Genomic DNA, 18,838 nt, shown 5'->3' on the forward strand with positions numbered 1-18,838 from the left:
AACAGTAAATGGCCACGATACATCTGACGTCAACAACTTTTATTTCAGATGTCACATCAGAATAATCACGTTCACAGAGAAGACTTCCCCTCACTCAGGAGATTGGCCAACCAAATAAAAATACACCAAGGACACTGGGAAGGTGAGGATTCTTTTCAGCGTTTGTGTCAGTGCATGTATTTAATTCCTTTCATTCTTGGAATGATGTGCATATCTCTGACGTCGCTGTGCTGCAGCAGCCAGCACAGATAGCGCTCTGTTCCCATGCCCCAGCCACTGGTCAGCAGTGGCTTCACCCGCCGCATGTCGATGTACCACTTGTACGACTGTTCAGGAACTGCATGATGCCGCAGAGCCTCCTGCACCATCTCAGGGATGGAGTGATGCTCCCCGAGACCCAGTGTCTCCACCAGACCCAGCAGAAGGTCTCCCCACGAGGACGGAGGGCGGCACTCTGTGATTTGAGAGTGGATCTTCTCCAGGCTCTCTGGCTCCGCTGGTGGTCCGCCCAGTGATGACACATATTCAGGGTAAGTCTTTAAGCACTCCATCTACTCCTCAGCAACGTTGCTTCCACTGGGTGCAGAAAGCAGCGGAATCAGCTGCGTGTCCTCCTACACTCGCCACTGAGGCTCCTCCCCTCACAATACGGCTGAATAGGTTGCCGTCAGACGGATCTCCGAAGAAATCAGAGCATGACGGAGCGTTGGGTGTTGGAAGGCCACTTCGAACTTGGGCTTGAACACGGCTCAGAGCTTCATCGTCTCAACGGGGGCTGTTTTTGGAGGTGCAGTAGCCTGGATTGTATGGATGAAATTCTTTTTGGCTGGAAAGATGGGGTTGCCACTTCTTGCCCAGACCATGAAGAGGAATGGGCTTCATCTGGGCCTGCTGGTCGCGCTTCAGGTTGCAAACTAAATCGCAGCGCTGGACTTCCAGGGTTTTACAGAGAAGCTTCGGCACAGTTTTTTCCTCTTTCAGTACAAAAAAAAAAGTACAAATTCAGCTGGAGGGGTGTGGAAGATGCTACTGGGCCCACTCAGAGCTTTTCGAGTCAAAATGCTGGATCCAGGTATCCAGGGTTTTGGGTCAAGGAAGGCCACATGTTGCACTTTATTCCAAGGCACTTTCCTAGTCAGTGGGCTCCCCACTGACCATGGCAATAAATTTGATTCTGATTCTGATTCTGATTCTGATGTTCATCTGTCTCCCAGATCATGTTGGAGAAGCTCCTTGCAGGCTTCAGAACTTCTACATGCGAAGCCCCATCCACTCTTGAGGCCACAAACATCTCCGCAGCGTTAGTTTCGATCACAGCTTCACCTTTGAGGTCCACAGCGATGATTCCTGCACAGACCCCTTTCAGGGTGTCCCCCACCACCTCTCTGCAGGCCTCCCTCAGACGGTAGCCCTTGTGATGGTAGAGGCTGGCGATCTTATGGGCAACCGTGTGCCTCAGGAAGACTTCTCCGTCTCCTGAGCAGTCGATGGTGAGCTTGTCGTCGGCATGTATCCCGGCCCCAACCACTGCCGTGTCACCGACCCGTCCCCTCAGCTTTCCCACAAGCCCACCGGTGGATGACGCCGCTGCCAGCCCCAGACAGTGGTCTACTGCCACAGCTCCAACAGTTTGAGGGTAATTGTTCCTGGGGTTCTTCACCTCACTGAGCTTTGCCATCAGCTGTTTGTGGCAGATATCGGTGTAGAAGTAGTCCGGTCCCACCGGCTTGTCGTTGGGCTCCGCCCCCTGCAGAAACTCTTCCGCACCATCTCCTACGATCAGCGAGTGGGAGCTCTTCTCCATGACACATCTGGCAGCTCTCACTGGGTTCTTCACGCTCGTGACGGAAGTCACAGACCCGCACCTGGACGTGGTGCCGTCCACGATGGCGGCTTCCAATTCGTTTTTGCCTTCCTTGTTGAAGACTGATCCTTTGACGGCGTTGAAGAGGAAGCAGTCTTCCAGAGCTTCCACTGACCTCTGCACCGCATCCAGGCTGCTGCCACTGTGCTCCAGAACCTCAGACCCCAGAGACAGCGCCGTTTGCAAAGCGAACTCAACAACCCCAACCACATGTGGGTTCAGCAATGTCTCCTCTCCGGCGCCGCCGTGGATCAGCAGGGTGTAGTCGGAGCTCCTGTCTGTGGTAGACTGAGGTGCTCGCTTGTGATTGTTAGCGCAGTGATTGAGCTCGCCAAATGCCACCTCTTTATGACTCCTTTTGAGAACACAGTCCAGCGCCCCCATCTGACAGACGATGGCGTACCTGACAGCCAGAAGCATGACGAGCTTTAGGTTCAACTGTAGAGCTTCTTGGAGCTTGCCCAGCACCAGAGCAAAGCTGCCCTTGGCATTGAGCACGACTCGGACTCTGTCGGTTTTCCCCAGGTAGGTCACAGCCAGCTGATCTGAAGCATACACGTTCCCGACTCCAGATTCAACACCGTCCACCAGGTCTGTTCCGGTCAAATACACAGAGGGGCATCCAAATGGGTCCAGAAACTTCTTCAGGGGATTACCGGGCGGCAGAGCTCGGCGCAGGGCAGCGGGGTGGGGACCAACTCCATGACCGCATTTGGTGCATTTGATGAGGTTTTTGTGCTCCAGAAACGCAGAGTGAAACATGTGCAGCAGGTCGTCCGTGTATTTGATGGTGTTGTCCGGGGAGATTCCCGAGGCCAAGACGCTGACCAGCTGGCGACATGGCCGACTCAGTGAGTATGTGGGGTCACAGCGGCCGTGCTTGTAGTGGCGCATATGTGTCGGGGTGACGAGGATGTGCTGGTTGGCGGATTCACCCAGAGTTTGTTTGAGAGACAGTTGCAAGGAGAAGTTGATCCAAGCATCATAAAGGCCTCTGTGGCCCCGGAGAGTGGAGAAGACATCGGGGAACGATGGCAGGTCAAACGCAGGACTGGATTTGTTGCTTTGAGATTTTGGATTGGCTTGGGAACATCCATCCCCTGCAGGGTGTATTTCAGACGTGTGGGAGGAAAGCCTGCGACGGAGGCGTTGGCTCTTTCTCCCTCAGCGCAGATGGAGGCGAGGTCAAGGGTCTCCGACAGCTGATACAAGCGCTCGCTGACCAGGCCGGCCACCATCCCATCCACAGCACAGTGCTCAAACACCATCCCGGCTGTGCTGTCCTTGAAGACCACCAGGTTCACCACCTGGCAGCAGAGCAGAGAGAAACCACCCGTCACGCTCACTTTGAGTCACATTTTCTTTTGCTTTCACTTTCATTCTGACTCTGTACTTTTCTTTCTGTGGTGTCTGCTGCACATAAACACCTCCCCCTCCTCAAAGATGGGATTGAAAATGAGGCCCACGCTAGAACACTTTCTGTTGCACAGACCCACAGGGCACTCATTGTTTCAGCTGGATGACTGAAGCAATTCATGGACCGGAGTGAATTCTGCTAATGAGTACATGAAAACGTCACAGACGTTCAAACTGTGTTCAAAGGAACGTAAAGCTAATAAAAATACTAAGTTGAAGACTACGAGTCACCCTTTAAAAACTCCATGACTTGAGAGTTGAGACAGAGGAAGAGCCCAGCAGCCGGGGTCAGAGGAAACCGGACACAAACACTCACGTTGTACATCCGGAGGTTTTGTGTCTCATCCAGCGGCGCTGGTGCCCCTCGAGGTGGACTCCAGTATCACGCTGCATAAAATGTGTTTTTCACTCAGCTCTTGTTTGCAGCTCGTACATTTACTTTAACTGCTGACCCTCAGATCTGGACCTCAACCAAAAGTCGAATCCTGCTCATGTCAGATGAAGGGTGGTGTCCATGTTGGACACTGCAGGCTGTTCACAATCCACATAACCATGTGTTGCATAAATACAATGACATTTTTATTCAGCTGCTGCCTTGATGTTATTGATGTTTAATGCTCCTCAGATGAACCAAAACACATGCCGAGTCCGTGGAAGACTCCTCTGGGTCATGTTGAATGTTACAAATGAACAGTAAATGGCCACAATACATCTGAGGTCAACAACCTTTATTTCAGATGTCAAATCAGAATAATCACGTTCACAGAGAAGACTTCCCCTCACTCAGGAGATTGGCCAACCAAATAAAAATACACCAAAGACACTGGGAAGGTGAGGATTCTTTTCAGGATTTGTGTCAGGGCATGTATTTAGCTCCTTTCATTCTTGGAATGATGTGCATATCTCTGACGTCACTGTGCTGCAGCAGCCAGCACAGATAGCGCTCTGTTCCCATGCCCCAGCCGCTGGTCAGCAGTGGCTTCACCCGCCGCATGTCGATGTACCACTTGTACGACTGTTCAGGAACTGCGTGATGTCGCAGAGCCTCCTGCACCATCTCAGGGGTGGAGTGACGCTCCCCGAGACCCAGCGTCTCCCCCAGACCCAGCAGAAGGTCAGCAGCCTTGGCTTTGTTGTGCCCAGTACCCGCCACGTAGGCCTGGTAGAACGGCACGCCCAGGTGGTCCATCTCGGTCAGCCACACTGCTCCGCCGTATTTCTGGATCAGGACACGTTCCCCCTTGCGTGTGAGCTTCCTGCCGAACATCGGCTGCCCCTCCTGTACCCACTCCACACAGTCAGCAGAGGGCATCATGGGAATGGCCTGATCTAGAGGGACCCGGGGCAGAGGACGTCTCCCATCCAGCTTGGCCAACAAGGCGCTCACATGCTCCAGAGTCCCAGCCGTCTTCAGTATGATGTCAGAGTGTTTCTGCAACATGGCCTTGGTCAGGTGAGCCAGGTAGCTCTCTGCAGTGGAGATGGCATCATCCATGTCGCCCAGCAGCTCACACTCCACGTGATAGAACTGGTTCAGGTGCGTGGCGTCTGGGTCCTCCCCTCGAAAACTGGGAGAGATGTAGTAGGTGCCCTGCAGGTTCTCCTGGAAGCGCAGGAAATACTCCAGGATGAATTGCATGGAGTCCGCAAGGTAGATGTCCTGACCCAGCAGGTTGACAGACACGGGCTCCGAGTCGGACCCCAGGCCCATGGGTGAGGAGATGGTGTCGGTGGTCAGAGGAGTGAGCGCGTAGGAGAAGCGGCATGAACCGTGGAAGAACTCCACCGTGCTGTGGAAGAGTGTGTTTTGAATCTGGAACAGGTTTCGGTACCACTGGCTCTTGATGGCCACGGTGGAGTGGGAGGGGGGGTCTCCCCACGAGGACGGAGGGCGGCACTCTGTGATTTGAGAGTGGATCTTCTCCAGGCTCTCTGGCTCCGCTGGTGGTCCGTCCAGTGATGACACAAATCCAGGGTAAGTCTTGAAGCACTCCAACTGCTTCTCAGCAACGTTGCTTCCACTGGGTGCAAGGAGCAGTGGAATCAGCTTGGCGTGGGCGTAGTTGATCTCCAGACCCTCAAAGATCAGAGCCACGCCTGTGGCCCCCAGACCACTCTCTAGTAGTCTGGCCACTTTGTACGTGGCCAAAATGAGAGCTTGGTAATCGGCGTCCTCAAGTGCGAAGACGTCACTGGCCAGGGGTTTACGCGGGACCACGACGGTTTTCCCAGGAGTGTTTGGGAAGGGTGTCAGGAAGGCCACGTGCTGCGCGTCCTCCCACACTCGCCACTGAGGCTCCTCCCCTCTCACAATGCGGCTGAATAGGTTGCTGTCAGACGGATCTCCGAAGAAATCAAAGCAGGGTGGTGCGTTGGGTGTTGGAAGGCCACTTCGAATTTGGGCTTGAACCCGGCTCAGAGCTTCATCGTCCCAACGGGGGCCGTTTTTGGAGGTGCAGTAGCCTGGATTGTATGGATGAAATTCTTTTTGGCTGGAAAGATGGGGTTGCCACTTCTTGCCCAGACCATGAAGAGGAATGAGCTTCATCTGGGCCTGCTGGTCGCGCTTCGGGTTGCAAACTAAAGCGCAGCGCTGGACTTCCAGGGTTTTACAGAGAAGCTTCGCCACAGTTTTGGCCTCCTTCAGCAAAAGTACAAATTCAGCTGGAGGGGTGTGGAAGATGCTGCTGGGCCCACTCAGAGCTTTTCGAGTCAAAATGCTGGATCCTGGTATCCAGGGTTTTGGGTCAAGGAAGGCCACATGTTCATCTGTCTCCCAGATCACGTTGGAGAAGCTCCTTGCAGGCTTCAGAACTTCTACATGCGAAGCCCCATCCACTCTTGAGGCCACAAACATCACCGCAGCGTTAGTTTCGATCACGGCTTCACCTTTGAGGTCCACAGCGATGATTCCTGCACAGACCCCTTTCAGGGTTTCCCTGACCACCTCTCTGCAGGCCTCCTTCAGACGGTAGCCCTTGTGATGGTAGAGGCTGGCGATCTTATGGGCAACCGTGTACCTCAGGAAGACGTCTCCGTCTCCTGAGCAGGCGATGGCGAGCTTGTCGTCGGCGTATATCCCGGCCCCAACCACTGCCGTGTCACCGACCCGCCCCCTCAGCTTCCCCACAAGCCCACCGGTGGATGACGCCGCTGCCAGCCCCAGACAGTGGTCTACTGCCACGGCTCCAACAGTTTGAGGGTGATTGTTCCTGGGGTTCTTCACCTCGCTGAGCTTTGCCATCAGCTGTTTGTGGCGGATATCGGTGTAGAAGTAGTCCGGTCCCACCGGCTTGTCGTTGGGCTTCGCCCCCTGCAGAAACTCTTCCGCACCGTCTCCTACAATCAGCGAGTGGGAGCTCTTCTCCATGACACATCTGGCAGCTCTCACTGGGTTCTTCACGCTCGTGACGCAAGCCACGGACCCGCACCTGGACGTGGTGCCGTCCACGATGGCGGCTTCCATTTCGTTTTTGCCTTCCTTGTTGAAGACTGATCCTTTGCCGGCGTTGAAGAGGAAGCAGTCTTCCAGAGCTTCCACTGACCTCTGCACCGCGTCCAGGCTGCTGCCACTGTGCTCCAGAACCTCAGACCCCAGAGACAGCGCCGTTTGCAAAGCGAACTCAACAACCCCAACCACATGTGGGTTCAGCAACGTCTCCTCTCCGGCGCCGCCGTGGATCAGCAGGGTGTATGCGGAGCTCCTGTCTGTGGTAGACTGAGGTGCTCGCTTGTGATTGTTAGCGCAGTGATTGAGCTCGCCAAATGCCACCTCTTTATGACTCCTTTTGAGAACACAGTCCAGCGCCCCCATCTGACAGACGATGGCGTACCTGACAGCCAGAAGCATGACGAGCTTTAGGTTCAACTGTAGAGCTTCTTGGAGCTTGCCCAGCACCAGAGCAAAGCTGCCCTTGGCATTGAGCACGACTCGGACTCTGTCGGTTTTCCCCAGGTAGGTCACAGCCAGCTGATCTGAAGCATACACGTTCCCGACTCCAGATTCAACACCGTCCACCAGGTCTGTTCCGGTCAAATACACAGAGGGGCATCCAAATGGGTCCAGAAACTTCTTCAGGGGATTACCGGGCGGCAGAGCTCGGCGCAGGGCAGCAAGGTGGGGACCAACTCCATGACCGCATTTGGTGCGTTTGATGAGGTTTTTGTGCTCCAGAAACGCAGAGTGAAACATGTGCAGCAGGTCGTCCGTGTATTTGATGGTGTTGTCCGGGGAGATTCCCGAGGCCAAGACGCTGACCAGCTGGCGACATGGCCGACTCAGTGAGTATGTGGGGTCACAGCGGCCGTGCTTGTAGTGGCGCATATGTGTCGGGGTGACGAGGATGTGCTGGTTGGCAGATTCACCCAGAGTTTGTTTGAGAGACAGTTGCAAGGAGAAGTTGATCCAAGCATCATAAAGGCCTCTGTGGCCCCGGAGAGTGGAGAAGACATCGGGGAACGATGGCAGGTCAAACGCAAGGACTGGATTTGTTGCTTTGAGATTTTGGATTGGCTTGGGAACATCCATCCCCTGCAGGGTGTATTTCAGACGTGTGGGAGGAAAGCCTGCGACGGAGGCGTTGGCTCTTTCTCCCTCAGCGCAGATGGAGGCGAGGTCAAGGGTCTCCGACAGCTGATACAAGCGCTCGCTGACCAGGCCGGCCACCATCCCATCCACAGCACAGTGCTCAAACACCATCCCGGCTGTGCTGTCCTTGAAGACCACCAGGTTCACCACCTGGCAGCAGAGCAGAGAGAAACCACCCGTCACGCTCACTTTGAGTCACATTTTCTTTTGCTTTCACTTTCATTCTGACTCTGTACTTTTCTTTCTGTGGTGTCTGCTGCACATAAACACCTCCCCCTCCTCAAAGATGGGATTGAAAATGAGGCCCACGCTAGAACACTTTCTGTTTCACAGACCCACAGGGCACTCATTGTTTCAGCTGGATGACTGAAGCAATTCATGGACCGGAGTGAATTCTGCTAATGAGTACATGAAAACGTCACAGACGTTCAAACTGTCTTCGAAGGAACGTAAAGCTAATAAAAATACTTGTTGAAGACTACGAGTCACCCTTTAAAAACTCCATGACTCTTGACAAGGACCATGTGATCTACCTTTCGCATGCTGCTGACAGGACATGGTGAGGTACTGTACCTTGTCATAGTATCGCAGACAGGAAGTGCCTCCTCCTCGTCCCAGCCTCACCACGTTGAGTGTGTCGGCCAGTTCAGTGGGAGCGTCCCCATCCTCCAGACACAGCGTCAGGACGGCACTCTCCATGAGTTGCAGGGCCGCTGCCGCCGCCCCGCCTTGCTCCACCATCCTCTCCCTGATGGCAGCCCAGGACCGGCGCTCCATGGCAGAGAGACTACAGATGCAGGCTGGATTCTCCTGCTTCCCGGCGCCGGGCTGGTCCAGCACTTGCAGCAGCTGGTTGTGGATGTCTGCGAATGGCCGTGCCGACGTCGGTCCACCGTCGTTGGAGCACAGTATGTCGATGGGAAACACGCCGCCGCCGCAGGTGACGATGGCGTGGAGGCTGCCTGGGTAGACCTGAACATGAAGAGGAAACTGGCTTGACTCGGGAGATGTGAGGGAGTCTGGGCTCAGGTCAGGGGCCAGTAAAACCAAGAGGCTCGGGCTAAAGTCCGGGGTCTGGGGTTATACTCAGACATCTGACCTTTGTAGCCACACACTGGAAGTTCCTCCTCATATTGAGCTACAGTACAGTACTTCCCTCACCTGGATCTGATCTTGGAACCTGCCCGGGATCCGGCACGAGGCAAAGACCTCGGATTGTTGTGTGTGCTCCATCAGTGCGTCGCCCTCCAACAGGGTGGGCTCACCGTACAGTCGAGCCGCCGCCCACAGAAGAGCCGCAGCTCTGGCCAGCTGGGTGCAGGCCTCGGCCTTGGATGGCAGGAGCACCACTGGCAGGGCGGTGGAGGTCAGCAGTGGGTCCGGGCAGGCCAGCAGGCTTCTCTTGAACTGCTGGGTCACCCAGTTCTCCTGGCCAGCAGCGCCAGCCACCACCTTCTGCTGGGCTCCCTGGAGGACCTCCCTCTGCTGCTGCAGGCTGCTCTTGAACTCAGCGTACAGGTCAGGATGGAGGATGAGCTGCAGCACACGGCTCACCTCCTCCACAGTCACGTCCAGGTCTGGAACGGGGTAGTCGAGGAGCGTCATCCTGGCAATAGGAGGAACCTCAGGGGAGAAAGCACAAGAATGAAGAGGGAAGGTGGTGAATACCCAGAGAATCTGACTGCAGGGGTCGAGCTCCATCACACAGGAGGCTGAAGGACACCTGAGCAAATCGACTGTGCTTTATTGACCCAGCACCTTTCAGACACGAGAGGACTGAAGAGGAGTGCATCTGGAGGGCAGCGAGCCGGAGTGTATCACAGTGAGCAGAGAAACGGCATCTTGACATCCGTGGCTGTTGACAGAACACAGCCAGTAACCAGAAGCTTCTTATCAGTCAGAGCTTCTTATCTCTGGCAATAACTGATAGGTTATCTGTAGCTGCTGCCTAATGGTGTGTGTTTAGCTCTTCTTGTGAGGACACTTCTGCCGGTCCACAGTGTGATTAAAGAGTAATTTCTCCGTAACAGGAAGCACGACCACGCACCCGTCATCATGTGCTCTTCATCATCGGCGCCGATATTTCTACTCGATTACAGCAATTGCTTCAGCTGGGATCAAATGCTTGCGCTGGCTTTCACACTGGTCTCTTTGTCCAGTAATGACATGAACGTGAGTGACGCGGCCCCTGAAGCAGCAGGGTTTGAATCTGCAGAATGAATGCTAACGCTCGCCGCTACGACGACTGTTACGACTGTCTCCTGGCCCCTGCTCTTTGGGGAAGTGAGTCACAGAGCATATGACTTCTGAGACTTGAAATTGATGAGGTAGTCAGTCTGTCCCAGCTACTCCGGGCCCACAGCCACCACACACTCACCGACAAGTTCACGCGTCTCAGACAGTGGGAGGAAATCAGAGCGCCACTCGGAGCATTTAACCAGATCGCACGTGATGGTCGTCCGATATGAGATCAAAGGCATCGCGCTACGTCCCGGTGCCGCCACATTTCTGACGCAGCGACAGAAACATTCCTCAGCGACAAAACAAGCAAGAGTTTGGGGATCTGACCTGCCCTGAAGCCGCGCAACAAACAGAAGATTTTTACCTGGGTGTGGAAGCAGCTATGAGCTCGGTTCAGTCGGACGGACGCAGCAGCGCACTGGTCAGGAGGAGCCACAGCAGGCGAGCCTGGCTCGCTCACTAATATTCTGCCTGTGACTCCAATCAACCAATTTAGCGCATTTGCTTTACCGCACTCTCTCTCTCGCTCACTCTCCATTTTCACGTGATGGAGTGTTTTCTTCTGATTCTTCGAAGAGAAGGTGAAGCACCATTTTGTCGGCTGTGTTTGGGTTGTGACCCCCGGGCAGCGCGGTCACAGGGTGGCGGCGTCACTGCAGCATCCGTGAGCTCATCACCGCCAACCCCGCTGCTGATCCAGAAGCATGAGTCCAGTCTGACATGGGAGCATTGCTCAGCATTTGCTCCCATTTCCTCCCCATCCCATCTACCCAGGGCCAGTGGCAGGGGGCGCCCTGAACAGGCCATCTGTTTGCCTGCCATGTCCTTGAACTGATGACCTTTGAGCCCCCTCTGCTCTGTAGGAAGCACCGCATCATGCAGCTCTGACTCTGCTGAAAAGTAGAACCAAGAGAGAGAAAAGAACAAGTTGTTCAAGCAGATTATGATTCAGGCTGAACGGTGGAGCTGAGCACCAGTCACATGGGTCGGAGCAACGGAGCACAGTGGCATCTGAGCGTGGATCACATGACCTGAGTCAAGTGCGGATGTGGTCGCTGGGACGTGGGTTTGCCAGTTGAAGACTGTTGAAGCAATGTGAACTGTCAACAGAGCAGGTTTCATGTTCAACAGTCTGTCTTTCTTCACTGTGTTGCTCCGACATCTGCTCACTGAGTGTGTGTGTGAGTGTTGGTTCATTGTTCTTGTGAGGACAGTTGGCTAAGAGAGGGCTGTTGGCTCGGTCCCCACAAGGTTAAGCCTCAATTTCAACCTTCAAACTAACTGGGTTCCATTCTGGTCCTGGAGCCCTGGTTCAGGTCAGCCATGTGTTTAGGGGGAGAGGCTGGGGAAAGGGTGATGGCCCAGAGAGGTCCCCACAATTATAGAGAGACAAGTGTGTGTCCATGCCCACACAGTAGGATAAAGACTCCCACCCACACACAGACAGCGTGAGACGATGAAGTCTGACAGACTGGACCTCCCCAGACGAGCCTCCAGGCAGAGCCAGGTACTGACCACTGCACCACGCATGTCTGAGTAAGGGTGGGTGAGCAGGCGTGGTGCACTTTCACTTCTGCTTTTATTGAGAGCAGCGCAGCAGGATGGGCTGGGACCCAGCAGCCGGGTATAAAGGCACGGCTGGAGGGCAGCACCTCACATGCTCTCTCCGACCTGCGCCCGCCGCCACAGCAGCAGCCAGGTAGGATGCTTCAACTCTCTCTCTTGTGACAGTGTTCCAGGGTGTGTGAAGGAAACGGCGTCCCACGGACCTGCGTCTCATTTGCACACCTTCACTTCCGTCTGTCGCCTTTTGCTGCTATCAATGTTCCAGGGTGTGTGAAGGAAACGGCGTCCCACGGACCTGCGTCTCATTTGCACACCTTCACTTCCGTCTGTCGCCTTTTGCTGCTATCAATCGCATTTATTTGGCAGTGTTTTCATCTGATGATGATTTTCACTTCCAAACTCTGATCTGCTGCTTGTGTCCTCCTCATGTTGATATCCGACACAATAATCCTTGTTCTCTCCATCATCATCATCGTTACACTTGTATTGGTACGACCATGTTTCGGTTCTGCATCAGCCACATGATCAGACCAGTCCGGCTGACCGTATCGTGGTTTTGGGTTTGCGTGTGTCTGGGCCTCACATTGAGGTCAGGGAGCTCCAGCTCAGAGACACGTGCTCACTGAGGAACTGCTCCTTTAAATGTCCCCAGTTGCACAATGTTGTTCACCCCTTCAGACGGGAAGTGTGACCTCACAAAGTCTGTCCCCCACCATCAGCCCTAGAATCTTGAATAGAGAAATCCGCCCCCTGAGCCTGGTGCTGAGGTGCTGAGGGAGGCTGTGGTCCATCCTCATGCCTGCATCACACAGCAGGGCCTCAGAGGCACAGCACAGCTCCAGCTGCCAATGTCTTTCCATCAGCTCACACTTCTTAGAGAAAAGCACCACCAGTTACTTGTTTATCTGTCCTTGTGAGGACATTTTTACCGGTCCCCTCAAGATTAAGCCTCAATTTGAGGAGGAAACTGGGTTCCAGTTTGATTCAGAGTCCTGGTTCAGGTGAGCCATGTGTTTCTAGGGGCAGGCTGGAGAAAGGGTGATGGCCAGGAGAGGTCTCTACAAGGACAGTAAAACAAGTGTGTGTTCTTGTACTTCTATCTTTGTGAGAGGACATATTGGCCGGCCCTTTGTCAAGCCTCAGTTTGAGGGTTAAAACTACAAAATAGCTCTGTCATTATAATTGTGTTTTAGTTCAGAGTAAAGGTTAAGTTCAGCCATGTGTTTTAGATGGTTAGGTTTAGGGAGAGAGGCTGGGGGAAGGGTTGTATCAATGTCAGTGACAGTCCTCACCAACATAGGAAGCCAAACATTGGTGTGTGTGTGTGTGTGTGTGTGTGTGTGTGTGTGTGTGTGTGTGTGTGTGTGTGTGTGTGTGTGTGTGTGTGTGTGTGTGTGTGTGTGTGTGTGTGTTACTAATGGACGACTAAAATAACATGTGTGAGACAGCTGAAAGATGCTCAGAGAACTCGGGGACACAAACATCAACAATGAGCAGAGACTGGGTTCAAGGTCAGACTTTTGAGCCACCGGTTGGATAACTGTCTCCTCAAGCTGAAGTGAAACACTGCCCTCTGGAGGCCAGTCATGAAACCAAGCTGTTGTTTGGGGTTGAGCTCCCTGCAAAAGCCATGTCAAACCACCTGTCGGCCACAATGTGTTCCCCGTGCCAGGAGTTTAACACCAACTAAGTGTGTTTTCTGATTTATACTGAAGTGGCGCTAAACCGCGTCTTCCTCCTCTCAGGAAGGATCCAATATCAAAAGCTAAGGTCAAGCTGTCCTTTCTTCAGGGTCCTAAAAGATGGATCTTCCCAACTACCCACTTCCTCAGCTGGACGTCACCTTGCAAGAGGTGCGGCGCGTGCTGCATCTCACCCTATCGGCCGACGCCTACGCTGACTTCAACACCGCCCTGCAGCAAGAGGGAGCACTGCTGGAGAAGACGCACGAGGACTTGGCAGACAGGGCAGCGGGGGAGGAGAACTGGGTGACGGGGCAGTTCAAGAGCGGGCTGCTCTCTCTGGACCAGCCGGTGCCCGGGTCCACGGCCCTGCCGGCGGTTCTGCCCGCCCCATCCAGGACCTGCAGCCAGCTGCAGAGAGCGGCCGCACTTCTCTGGTCAGCGGCCACGCTGCACAGCGCCCCCTCGCTGCTGGAGGAGGGCGTGTCTCTGGAGGACACGCAGCAGTCAGAGCTCTTTTCCACCTGCAGAGTCCCGGGGAAGAAGCAAGACCAGCTGAAGGCAAGTAGCAGGCTGTTGGGTCAAGTCTCCTCAACTCTCATGCTGCCCAGAATACTGCAGTCATTCAGCTGTGATTACCACACAGGTTTACCCTGAGAGTCTTCACGCCATCGTCATCTGTCCCGAGGGAGTGTTTCCAGTCGACATCCTCAGTCACTCGGGCGGAACCAAGACTGCGAGATCCGTCGCTGACATCTACAGTCAGCTGGTGAAGGTCGAGGCGGCAGCGAGATGTGGAAAGCAGAACGGCCATTCTTCCATCTGCAGCTTCTCCGCACAGCGGCGCCGGTCCTGGGCAGCCGTCAGGGACAAGGTTCTGGAGAGTGGTGGAGCAGCAGCAGCGTCTCTGGAGGTCGTGGAGGGCGCCGTGTTGGCGCTGTGCCTGGAAGACTCTGACGCTCCTGCGGAACTGGCCGACACCCTGAACGCTGTGAAGCTGGGACGAAAAGACGGAGGTCCGACTCTGCGCTACTATGACAAGGTGAGTGGTCGTCTGACGTGGACGAGCCGGGACGCTTCAACTCTTGTTCTCCTGTTGGACAGACGGTGAACGTGGTGGTGTTCCAGGACAGCACAGCCGGGATGCTGTTCGAACACTGCGCGGTGGACGGCATGGTGGCTGGACTGGTGGCGGAGCGCATGTACCGGCTGTCTGAGATGGTGGACTGTTCTCTGCTGCACGCCAGTGTCATCCAGAACCACCAGCCGCGGCTCCTAACGTTGCCTTTGCCCAGCACCATCCCCAGCCATTCTCCGATCCAAGAAACCAGCCGTGTCCAGACGCTCGACGTGTCTTCCTTCCCCGATGTCTTCTCCACGCTCCGGGCCCAGAGAGGCCTCCTGGATGCCTGGATCAACTTCTCCCTGCAGCTGTCCCTCACTCAGGTTCTACACGAGTCGTCCAGCGAGCACATTCTTGTCACACCAACCCACGTCCGGCACTTCAAGCACGGCCGCTGCGACCCCACGTACTCGCTGAGCCGGCAGTCTCTCCAGCTGGTGGGCGCCATGGCTTCGGCTTTGGGCCCTGATAACACGCTCCAGCACACACCAGACCTGCTGCAGCTGTTTCATGCTGCATTTGTGGAACACAAACGTCTCATCAAAAACACCAAGTGCGGTCACGGTGTGGGTCCTCACGTGGCTGTTTTGAGACAGTCCCTGCTGCCCGACAGTCCACTGAAGGGATTCCTGGATCCCTTTGGACGGCCATCTGTGTACCTGTCAGGCTGTGACCTGATGGAGGGGGTGGAGTTTGCAGTTGGGAACGTGTATGCTCCAGATCAGCTGGTGGTGACCTACCTGGGGAAAACCGACAGAGTCCGAGTCGTGCTCAATGCCAATGGCAGCTTTGCTGTGGTGCTGGAGAAGCTCCAAGCAGTTTTTGAGTCAAACCTGAAGCTCGTCATGCTTCTGGCTGTCAGGTACGCGATTGTCTGTCAAATGGGGGCGCAAGAGCTCCTCCTGAAGCAGAAAGAAGAGCCAGGTGAGAGAATGAGGGCGATCACAGAAAGGAGCACCGACTACACCCTGCTGATCCACGGCGGCGCCGGAGAGGAGACGTTGCTGAACCCTCATGTGGTTGGGGTTGTTGAGTTCGCTTTGCAAACAGCGCTGTCTCTGGGGTCTGAGGTTCTGGAGCACGGTGGCAGCAGCCTGGATGCGGTGCAGAGGTCAGTGGAAGCTCTGGAAGACTGCTTCCTCTTCAACGCCGGCAAAGGATCAGTCTTCAACAAGGAAGGCAAAAACGAAATGGAAGCCGCCATCGTGGACGGCACCACGTCCAGGTGCGGGTCTGTGGCTTGCGTCACGAGCGTGAAGAACCCAGTGAGAGCAGCCAGATGTGTCATGGAGAAGAGCTCCCATTCGCTGATCGTAGGAGATGGTGCGGAAGAGTTTCTGCAGGGGGCGGAGCCCAACGACAAGCCGGTGGGACCGGACTACTTCTACACCGATATCCGCCACAAACAGCTGATGGCAAAGCTCAGCGAGGTGAAGAACCCCAGGAACAATCACCCTCAAACTGTTGGAGCCGTGGCAGTAGACCACTGTCTGGGGCTGGCAGCGGCGTCATCCACCGGTGGGCTTGTGGGGAAGCTGAGGGGGCGGGTCGGTGACACGGCAGTGGTTGGGGCCGGGATATACGCCGACGACAAGCTCGCCATCGCCTGCTCAGGAGACGGAGACGTCTTCCTGAGGCACACGGTTGCCCATAAGATCGCCAGCCTCTACCATCACAAGGGCTACCGTCTGAGGGAGGCCTGCAGAGAGGTGGTCAGGGAAACCCTGAAAGGGGTCTGTGCAGGAATCATCGCTGTGGACCTCAAAGGTGAAGCTGTGATCGAAACTAACGCTGCGGTGATGTTTGTGGCCTCAAGAGTGGATGGGGCTTCGCATGTAGAAGTTCTGAAGCCTGCAAGGAGCTTCTCCAACGTGATCTGGGAGACAGATGAACATGTGGCCTACCTTCATTCCAATCCGTGGACTCCTGGTTCCACTGTCTTGACCCGGAAAGCTCTGAGTGGGCCCAGCAGCATCTTCCATTTGCCTCCTTCTGCTGTCATGTCTCTGCTCAGGAGCTCCAAAGTGGTGGCCGGATTCCTCTGCGAGAGGCTGGACGTGCATCGATGTGCAATGCTCTCTCACCCCAGCTCCAGTGAGCCGGCTCAAATTCGGATTCTCCCTCTGCACGGCTTGGAGCAAAACTGTCAACGATGCATCTCTGAAGAGGAGGAGTTTCACACGCACCACACAGGCTACTGCACCTCCAAAAACGGCCCCCGTTGGGACGATGAAGCTCTGAGCCGGGTTCAAGCCCAAATTCGAAGTGGCCTTCCAACACCCAACGCACCGCCCTGCTTTGATTTCTTCGGAGATCCGTCTGACGGCAACCTATTCAGCCGCATTGTGAGAGGGGAGGAGCCTCAGTGGCGAGTGTGGGAGGACGCGCAGCACGTGGCCTTCCTGACACCTTTCCCAAACACTCCTGGGAAAACCGTCGTGGTCCCGCGTAAACCCCTGGCCAGTGACGTCTTCGCACTTGAGGACGCCGATTACCAAGCTCTCATTTTGGCCACGTACAAAGTGGCCAGACTACTAGAGAGTGGTCTGGGGGCCACAGGCGTGGCTCTGATCTTTGAGGGCCTGGAGATCAACTACGCCCACGCCAAGCTGATTCCACTGCTCCCTGCACCCAGTGGAAGCAACGTTGCTCAGAAGCAGTTGGAGTGCTTCCAGACTTACCCTGGATTTGTGTCATCACTGGACGGACCACCAGCGGAGCCAGAGAGCCTGGAGAAGATCCACTCTCAAATCACAGAGTGCCGCCCTCCGTCCTCGTGGGGAGACCCCCCCTCCCACTCCACCGTGGCCATCAAGAGCCAGTGGTACCGAAACCTGTTCCAGATTCAAAACACACTCTTCCACAGCACGGTGGAGTTCTTCCACGGTTCATGCCGCTTCTCCTACGCGCTCACTCCTCTGACCACCGACACCATCTCCTCACCCATGGGCCTGGGGTCCGACTCGGAGCCCGTGTCTGTCAACCTGCTGGGTCAGGATATCTACCTTGCGGACTCCATGCAATTCATCCTGGAGTATTTCCTGCGCTTCCAGGAGAACCTGCAGGGCACCTACTACATCTCTCCCAGTTTTCGAGGGGAGGACCCAGACGCCACGCACCTGAACCAGTTCTATCACGTGGAGTGTGAGCTGCTGGGCGACATGGATGATGCCATCTCCACTGCAGAGAGCTACCTGGCTCACCTGACCAAGGCCATGTTGCAGAAACACTCTGACATCATACTGAAGACGGCTGGGACTCTGGAGCATGTGAGCGCCTTGTTGGCCAAGCTGGATGGGAGACGTCCTCTGCCCCGGGTCCCTCTAGATCAGGCCATTCCCATGATGCCCTCTGCTGACTGTGTGGAGTGGGTGCAGGAGGGGCAGCCGATGTTCGGCAGGAAGCTCACACGCAAGGGGGAACGTGTCCTGATCCAGAAATACGGCGGAGCAGTGTGGCTGACCGAGATGGACCACCTGGGCGTGCCGTTCTACCAGGCCTACGTGGCGGGTACTGGGCACAACAAAGCCAAGGCTGCTGACCTTCTGCTGGGTCTGGGGGAGACGCTGGGTCTCGGGGAGCGTCACTCCACCGCGGAGATGGTCCAGGAGGCTCTGAGGCATCACGCAGTTCCTGAACAGTCGTACAAGTGGTACATCGACATGCGGCGGGTGAAGCCACTGCTGACCAGCGGCTGGGGCATGGGAACAGAGCGCTATCTGTGCTGGCTGCTGCAGCACAGCGACGTCAGAGATATGCACATCATTCCAAGAATGAAAGGAATTAAATTCATGCCCTGATCGCAGCAGATCAGCCCCACACCTGCTCAGCTTCGCTACTGACCCCCTGTGTGTCTTTCAATCAGCTCCAGTATTAGTTTGATGGAGTAAATAATTCTGATTCCCTGATTAGTTTGGAGGCACGTCAGTGGAGAACAAAATGCTTTGCTAGTAAACACATGATCCTCTGTGTGAGTGAAACGAAATAAAGTGTCTGAAAGCATCGGACCTGGACCAGGAGTTCTTTCACGTACAGTAGAAGCCCAGTTGAATGGACTGCCTCTGGTTCGGGTGACTACAAGAAGGTGACTCATTTTCTGGGACTTAGGTCAAAGATAATGTAAATGACGTCATCAATGCAATTGGAACAATTGGACTTTATAGGTAAATTTGAACTTGAGTGAATGGCGCGACATATTTTGGGCCACTGGGGGGAGCTGGATGGTTCGGGTCGCTACGTCCTTCTGCCGGTATGAAGAAAAACATTAACTGATGAGCTAAAGTTCTTCCAAACCACATGTGCCCAGATCTGTTTGGGGACTTGTGTGAACTTTGAGCCGAGTGAAACTGGGCATGATG

General features: G+C 55.0%; 3 protein-coding genes across 4 annotated transcripts; 1 reads left to right on the forward strand and 2 right to left on the reverse strand.

Moving 5' to 3' along the window:
- Positions 1-167: 167 nt before the first annotated feature.
- Positions 168-3,605, reverse strand: LOC128751352 (uncharacterized). Its single transcript, XM_053852320.1, has 4 exons — positions 3,597-3,605; positions 3,065-3,171; positions 1,256-2,858; positions 168-551 (listed from the first exon to the last, which is right to left on the reverse strand). Exons 1-4 carry the CDS (start codon positions 3,603-3,605, stop codon positions 168-170), a joined length of 2,103 nt encoding a protein of 700 aa, XP_053708295.1.
- Positions 3,606-4,079: 474 nt separating this feature from the next.
- LOC128751267 (uncharacterized) lies at positions 4,080-10,555 on the reverse strand. The gene is made up of 4 exons (XM_053852173.1): positions 10,474-10,555; positions 9,030-9,491; positions 8,442-8,840; positions 4,080-8,018 (listed from the first exon to the last, which is right to left on the reverse strand). The coding sequence occupies exons 2-4, from the start codon at positions 9,471-9,473 to the stop codon at positions 4,137-4,139; spliced, it is 4,725 nt and encodes a 1,574-aa protein (XP_053708148.1). The 5' UTR covers positions 9,474-9,491; positions 10,474-10,555; the 3' UTR covers positions 4,080-4,136.
- A 1,178-nt stretch (positions 10,556-11,733) lies between these two features.
- Positions 11,734-18,705, forward strand: LOC128751268 (uncharacterized). 2 transcript variants are annotated; one of them, XM_053852175.1, is made up of 4 exons: positions 11,734-11,808; positions 13,467-13,918; positions 14,004-14,399; positions 14,462-18,705. In XM_053852175.1, exons 2-4 carry the CDS (start codon positions 13,478-13,480, stop codon positions 18,278-18,280), a joined length of 4,656 nt encoding a protein of 1,551 aa, XP_053708150.1. In that variant the 5' UTR covers positions 11,734-11,808; positions 13,467-13,477; the 3' UTR covers positions 18,281-18,705. The 2 variants fall into 2 exon arrangements, with proteins under 2 accessions (XP_053708150.1, XP_053708149.1); XM_053852174.1 differs by having other exon boundaries at positions 11,794-11,808; positions 13,421-13,918.
- The last annotated feature ends 133 nt before the right edge of the window (positions 18,706-18,838 follow it).

Source organism: Synchiropus splendidus, chromosome 19 (assembly GCF_027744825.2).
Source record: "Synchiropus splendidus isolate RoL2022-P1 chromosome 19, RoL_Sspl_1.0, whole genome shotgun sequence".
NCBI lineage: Eukaryota > Metazoa > Chordata > Actinopteri > Syngnathiformes > Callionymidae > Synchiropus > Synchiropus splendidus.

What these genes read in the sequence shown, in the direction of transcription:
- LOC128751352 (XM_053852320.1), bottom strand. An exon ending in AGCGAGCGCTTGTATCAGCT is followed by an intron (nt 2,859 to 3,064) that starts GTCGGAGACCCT and finishes CCGGGGCCACAG; the next exon opens with AGGCCTTTATGATGCTTGGA. An exon ending in GAGTGGATGGGGCTTCGCAT is followed by an intron (nt 552 to 1,255) that starts GTAGAAGTTCTG and finishes GCTGAGGAGTAG; the next exon opens with ATGGAGTGCTTAAAGACTTA.
- LOC128751267 (XM_053852173.1), bottom strand. Translation starts at nt 9,473, where the DNA reads ATGACGCTCCTCGACTACCCCGTTCCAGACCTGGACGTGACTGTGGAG. An exon ending in GGTTCCAAGATCAGATCCAG is followed by an intron (nt 8,841 to 9,029) that starts GTGAGGGAAGTA and finishes CTTCATGTTCAG; the next exon opens with GTCTACCCAGGCAGCCTCCA. An exon ending in GTCTGCGATACTATGACAAG is followed by an intron (nt 8,019 to 8,441) that starts GTACAGTACCTC and finishes CTCTGCTGCCAG; the next exon opens with GTGGTGAACCTGGTGGTCTT.
- LOC128751268 (XM_053852175.1), top strand. Translation starts at nt 13,478, where the DNA reads ATGGATCTTCCCAACTACCCACTTCCTCAGCTGGACGTCACCTTGCAA. An exon ending in AGAAGCAAGACCAGCTGAAG is followed by an intron (nt 13,919 to 14,003) that starts GCAAGTAGCAGG and finishes ATTACCACACAG; the next exon opens with GTTTACCCTGAGAGTCTTCA. An exon ending in CTCTGCGCTACTATGACAAG is followed by an intron (nt 14,400 to 14,461) that starts GTGAGTGGTCGT and finishes CCTGTTGGACAG; the next exon opens with ACGGTGAACGTGGTGGTGTT.